The sequence below is a fragment of the Notothenia coriiceps genome, unplaced genomic scaffold (genome assembly GCF_000735185.1).
Source record: "Notothenia coriiceps isolate Sejong01 unplaced genomic scaffold, NC01 NC01_scaffold00017870, whole genome shotgun sequence".
NCBI lineage: Eukaryota > Metazoa > Chordata > Actinopteri > Perciformes > Nototheniidae > Notothenia > Notothenia coriiceps.
This window is the reverse complement of record NW_011350571.1, coordinates 16,766-23,528: the sequence shown is the minus strand read 5'-3', so window position 1 is coordinate 23,528 and position 6,763 is coordinate 16,766. Positions and strand designations below refer to the sequence as shown.

The 6,763-nt window shown below is 37.9% G+C and overlaps 1 protein-coding gene across 1 annotated transcript in view; it reads left to right on the top strand.

Annotated features, from left to right (window-relative positions):
- Positions 1-3,861: 3,861 nt before the first annotated feature.
- The window catches only part of LOC104950671 (uncharacterized), a 16,224-nt gene continuing 13,322 nt past the window's right edge, over positions 3,862-6,763 (top strand). The window contains exons 1-2 of the mRNA XM_010777218.1: positions 3,862-4,002; positions 6,385-6,470. Coding sequence (XP_010775520.1) covers positions 3,952-4,002; positions 6,385-6,470 — 137 coding nt within the window. The 5' untranslated portion in view covers positions 3,862-3,951. The remainder of the gene's footprint in view (positions 4,003-6,384; positions 6,471-6,763) is intronic.

Here is a 6,763-nt window from a genome sequence, read left to right as displayed (position 1 = left end):
ATGTCTGAATATAAAATATGTTTTGTACTGTAATTTACTTTATATAGCTTACTGTTTGAACCCCTTACCCTAATGTGTTTCCTTCTGAAATGGAAATAGAAGCCACTGCGAGTTCAGTTTATCACAAAATCTGTTTAACTATCAAGAAACTTTATTTATTAAATGGATAAGTAGAAAAAAACCCTCAATTTTCAAGCTTCTGAGTCTTTTTTTCTTTTGAGTATTTGCAATAAGCTGTCTCTGATTCTTTACAGTTCAACCTTTTAAATTGTAGAAAAAAACATTTGACATCTTGATAGTACTTTAAAGAATGGTCATGGTTCATAAAAAGCTGATATTCTCTCTATTGGTCAACCTTTATGTGGACAATATGTGTGTGTGGGGGGGGGGTGGTATGTGTGGCCTAGCATTACTATACTTGTGGGGACCTAAATCTGTTTACACAGTCACGTGTGGACTCGCCTCCCTTATGGGGACAAAATGGAGGTCCCCATGAGGTTAGGGTTAGGCCTGTGTTGGTTATAAGGTTAGGATAAGTCTCCAGGAAATGCATGTAAGTCAATGTAATGTCCCCTGAAGTAATGTATACATGGTATGTGTGTGTGTGTGTATGCACGCGTGTGTGTGTGTGCGCGCGTGTCTGTGTGTGTGTGTGTGTGTGTGTGTGTGTACGTACGTACGTCATCAGTTAAAAAACAAAGTGGTCCTTGCAATCTTTTATTCTTGACGATGTAATCTGTTTTTCCACTGGACCTGGAGAGTTTAATATAACCTAAATGGTTTTCACGGATTCTAAGGAATAGTTTTATAACAGGTAATTACATTTAATTGAATGTCTTCCTCTTGCATGTTTGCATAGTAACACACTCACATCTGTCTCTTTAAGTGTGTGTGACAGATGCCATCCTACAGGAGAATATTCGAGCAGTTTTGTGTTTATTTGTTTTGCGTTTCAAGCTAAAAGTCGATGTTTCAGTTTGTATTTAAGGCATGTATTTGGAAATCCTAGCTTTGCGTGCATCAAGCATTCAGCAGAGTTCACTCAACTGTAATAATTGGGAATAGCCGGTCCTTCTATTTCCTGGAATCAATATTAATATTTAGTGATTGCTAAAATGTGACCCGTGTCCCCTGATGAACCAGAGTATTTGTTTTGCTGATTCTGCCCGTCCAGTTCCATTATAATCTGCACACACACTTCAGAGGCTTTTTGATATAATCATTTATACGATGCCACTTTCAATTTGATTCTCAGTGTTGCAGAATATTTGTTTTTAAATTGTTTTGTGTCTCGTCTCTTCTAGGTCCTAAGTGAGTCCTGCATCTGGTGAACAAATAGGTAGATAAACAGACACACAGTATGTCCACAAGATGGATTGGTTCATGTATTATATTTTTTATGTTCGGCCTCTTTGCACCTGATCTTATAAAAGGTGAAGTTGCTCCTGGTTCCAAAAACAAAGATGGTGACGTTCTGCCTTATCATCATTTCAGTAGAGACAGAGTTGGTGAGTCAGCACCTAGCTCTCAGTAGGATTTATATGATCAAATAGAAATGATAGTGACCATAGAGAGAACCTGTTTGGTTAAGATGATATAAACATCCCATGCTTTTGTAGACCTGTCTTTCCTCTCCTATTAATACAAAGGACATTAGATGCTGCTACAGTGAACTGAATCAGAACCTGAAACATGAGATATGTTAATTGGGTCATGTCGTATTGATGTACAAAGACATGTCGTAGCAAGATTTACTTTCTTCCTGGCTTTCTGGTCCTCACAGAAGAACCTGTGTTATCTTTGTGTTAAACAAAAACCCAAGGTTTAAAATATGGGTGTTTATAAAATACCAGTATTAACAAGAAGGGTGATAAATATGATGTTAGTAATGCACATTTAATATTCCAGTGCCTCGTTTTCTTTTGCAAGTTGCCTCTCTTCAAAGCTATTGTCACAGTCTCTCTCCACTTGTGTTTTGTTTTGTAACATTTGACATTTCAACTGATGGCACTCTCAGCTTTAGGGGTGGAAAGATCGTGTCGTGTTGTAGCGGGACGTTTTGGATTCGACGAAGGGGGGCGCTGCTTTTCTTTGCCATGCCCAAGGCTGCTCATTACCAACACGAGGGAAGGTAATCATTGAAGTGATCCACTTTTAACGGGGCTGATGTGGCCAATTTGGGGAATGAATACTCCACGTCTTCACTTTGTGGCCTTGTTCTGCTTTAGCCCAGTTTGTGGCCCACTTCTCCAGAAGGACCATCGATTTTGGGGCGACAGTCCTTGGTCCTTTTGTGTTTCCTTCCTTCATTTTCCTTGGATATGGTCTTACATTAATGTTATTATAAAAAGTGGTAAACAGAAGTTTGGTGACGCAGCTTTCATTAGCTATGCCCCAAAGCTACGGAACAAAATACCTGTAGTCTGTAGACATCAGGGAAGCCAGCTCGGTGGAAGTCTTTAAAAAAAAAACTCAAAACACATTTGTACAATTGAGCCTTTTAGGAAGTAAACTGCTGCTTTCTGCTGCACGTTCTCTGCTGCACGTTCTCAATGCCTTGCGATGCATTTGAACCTGTCACTTGTGTTTTGAATTTGCACTATCCTCCTTTTAATGCACAATTTCATTCTTGTACCTTTAATCTAAATGTCTACTCAATGTTAAGTTTGTTTTTATGTCTCCTACTTGTATCTGTGTTCTGTTTGATATCAATGTTCTGTGAAATGTCTATGTGAAGCACTTTGGACTGCACTCAGTGTATGAAAGGTGCTATTCAAATAAAGATTATTATTATTATCCAACTAATTACAGCTTTGGAACATTAATATCTGCGTCACAGATCAAAGATGTCTCTCTGTAGAGTTAATTGAAGGATAATCACTTCGTTTATGTTTTGAATGTGTCCTACATTACAACCTTTTGGCCTACATTGCAGTCAGAGACACTGAATCTAATAATGTGGCTTCAGCCTGCAGCTAATCTGATCACCGTCCAAATAACTTCTGCTAGAACAAGTTCCCAGGATTCCTTCTAGTTTGTGCATATAGTTGAACTGTATATATGTGTAAATGAAAGTAGATACAAGGTCAACTTATTGCCGTATTAATGCCCAATATGTTAAACAGACTGTGGTCACCGTTGCCTTTGCTGCAAACTGTCTATAAAATTATATTTTGTTCATGCTACTGTCTAATTTTCATTACGTCCTTTATTGATATTTGTTTATTTTATTTCACTACACCAAGAGAAGCCATGCAGATGTAGTTTTACCGGAGTATATTTAACTATTATTTGGTTCTAAGGATCATTTAAAAAGAATAATAATGTAAGTTTGGCATTTGTTTTAGGACAGGGGGAATATGTTTCTCTTAAAAATGATTCTGAGCAATGTTTTTGAAGAATCTACTCTACTCTTGTTTATGCTAATAGACAACAACGATTTGCAGATTGATCCATAAATAATGTTTTACTGCTGTTGGACTTCTTAATACAACGTAATCCCCAAAGCACACAGCTACTCTCACCCAATAAACCTTCGTTTGCCTTGTTTGTTTTCGGGTAAATCTGATCGCCCTGCAGATTGAATGGAGCAATTTGGTTTAAAAATAGACGGGCGTATGTTTTGCAGCGTACTGGCACCGCCTCCATTCGGTGCGTAAATACGCATTAGGGGGGTGGCAAAGTATCTGATAATCCAGACAGCAGGAGGTACTTTTGGTTACAGCACAACCTTCCATTGAGGATAAAGACAAGGAGATACGTATGTGTTGACGTTTTTTAAAACTTATTTTCCCTTCCTCGCTGATCACGTTTTCCATTTTACGCGCAGGCTAAAAAAGTTTCCGGTGATTTTGGGATGGTTCGTTTCTCCCGGAGAAGGAGCATATTAATGGGATTCTTTTCCCCGCTGAATCACCTGAGGGCAGCCGGACAGTGAGTGTCTGGAGGCTGATGGACGACATGTCTCCGCAGCAGCAGCAGCAGCAACAGGAAAACACACGGGTATGTCGATGTCACGAACACATGGTAATATGTAGTCATGGGTTCACATGCGCATTTCGTCATTTATTTGCGTTTAATATGAGTGCACATTATGTCATTAATACATTTTAATATGTAGTCATGGTTTAACATGCACTTTTCCTAATCTATTTGAGTATAATATGAGTGCTCAACTCCAAACAACATGTAGGCTACAAATTAGCTTCTTTATATTTGTTTACCTATACAATAGCTAACCAGTTGTTATTAGAATACAAATGTCCTTAAAGTAACTGAAATATGAATGGGTGCTTTGTCCTATGTGCCTCCATAAAGACATTCAAACAAGTCAAATAGTCCTTAGGATAATGATGTACATAATAACAAATAAAACCATAAACAATGTTACTTAATTCTAGTGCATTATTAAGAGTCTTATAATCAAATATTCAACTTGTTATTTTAGGCATGAAACTGCACTTGTGAGCAACACAATCAGAATTAAATCAAACCACATTAGAAAGTATAGTTTTGATGGTTGTTGACACATAATAATCATTTTAGATTGCAGTCAAATCTATTACAGTCATGAACAATGTGTACTATAATCAGATACATCATAAAAATGGTGTTTAAAGTGCATTGGTTTAGCAAAAATGAATATCCTTTACATGCTTTCAGTAGGTGTGTTTCCCTACATTAACCCTCGCTATGAGTTAATGTTAGTTTATTCTAAGGACTGACAGGTATATGTTGTGGCTGCAGAGTGAGGAATGTCCCACCACCGTGTGACCCTTGCTAAATCAATGATATTACACTGTGAAATGTCAAAACATGTGTGGAGATTGGATCGATCTTTTCTCACTGTGGAGCGTTTTGATTCTGTAAAGTTTACGGACACATCAGTGACTTTAATGTCATGCGTTCAGACTGAAATGTCTCCACAACATGGATCACAATGTTCATGTTCCTCTACGGATACATTTGAATAACATTGGTTTTTATTTAGTGCAAAAACAATGACAAACACTTACACATGGCTATTGGTTTGACTTTATCCTCCTGAATTGCGTCATGGCACAACATGCAGAACAATTAAAAACATTTTTATCCAAACGCAATTTTTATTTAATCTTATTTTACTTCCAGTTGTTCTTGTTATAGTTTATTAATCAGCATTACTTTTTATAATTTTTTTAATTGATTATAACATTTAGTACTCATGTTTCTTGTGGCCTTGAATTTTTGTTATTTATTGCTTTTAATTGCTGATATTGCAACGGACGTCTGCACCTTAATGTATTTAAGAGTTCAAATGAAATTAAGTTATACATGAAATATGAAAAAAATGCTTCAAAGTACATCTTAAAAAGTGGATTACCTGTCTTAACAAATCACTATACTAATCATGATAAGTATTAGGTGACCACAGAGTGTGTTAATCGGACACACGTTATAATAACAATTATGTAATCTGTCACCTAGCTTTGAACTCACATCCTAATACAATGAGATTCAATTGAAGGTAAAGGGGGTACTAGGATGAAATCAACAAGACATAAAAGAGGGTCTCAATGTGCCATACTTTAGTTAAAGTAGTTCATTTGAAATGACTAGCATGAGATTTCTGGATTCAAATGTGTTCACTGCAGCCACCAGTCCTATATGAGCGTCACAGTTTTCACACATGTGTGCACGGTGCAGAGGAAGTGTGAGAGAGGTCAGGAGAGTCATGGCAGAGACAGATGAGGCTGGACGTTGTACAGACTGCTCTATGTTGTCACCGGGTTAACCTTCATGCTGCGACATTCCTCCGTGTTTAAATTCTCTTGCTTCAATCGGACGTTCCTGTCCTTTTGGAGGCCACCGTCGCTCCCAGCGGTGTGATGGATGTGTTGCACATGAGGAAAGTGTAAACACAACATTAAAGGGTCTGAGATCAGCTCTCTGTGGGATTGGAGCCTTTTTAGTTTTGCAGGAAAGGCTTTCATTAAAACGTTGTAACGTGTTATAAGGGTCTTTACATGTATATGGGATTAAGGGAGAAAAACAACGTGTTATTGTTTTCAAGCTAAATTCTGATGCACTTTTACTACTTTTTTGTAAAATCCAAATTGATGCACATTGAAGACTTAGTTTAGTGCTATAATAAAATCAATGGTAATTTTAAATTGCACAGCTAAACAAATCTGATTTCCAGAGATATCTTCCTTTGATGCAATCTGTATGAATATTGGTCATCAGAAATTAAATATTTGATTCTCTACAGTCGAAGAAAGACGTGTAAACAGAGTTAATATGACCTTTTGTTACACATAGATACAAACACACATTACACACATGCAGAGGTGAGATAATATTTTTATTTGCATGAGCTTATTGTGTGTTTTTGTCTGTTTTTAGCGGATGAAGTCTCAGAGTTATCGGCGGCAGTCCGCCCCCTCTCTGGTCATCTCCAAGGCTCTCATCAGGTCCAAGACTATCTCCAGGTACTTCTCACACATTTAAACACTTGATGCTAGGAGTACGCCGTAATTACGCCTATTTTTTTCACATTGCACATTTCATTTTGTAAGTTTACACCTTCAGGTACCAGCAGTATTTAACCAGGTGACTCGGTCAAGCTCTAAACGTCCCGAACAGCTCACTTTAACAGAAGTCAAACCAAACCCTGAATCCACACACACACACACGCACACACGCACGCGCGCACACACACACACACACACACACACACACACACACCCAACCCCCTAGACGACTCGACCGAACGGACCAACCG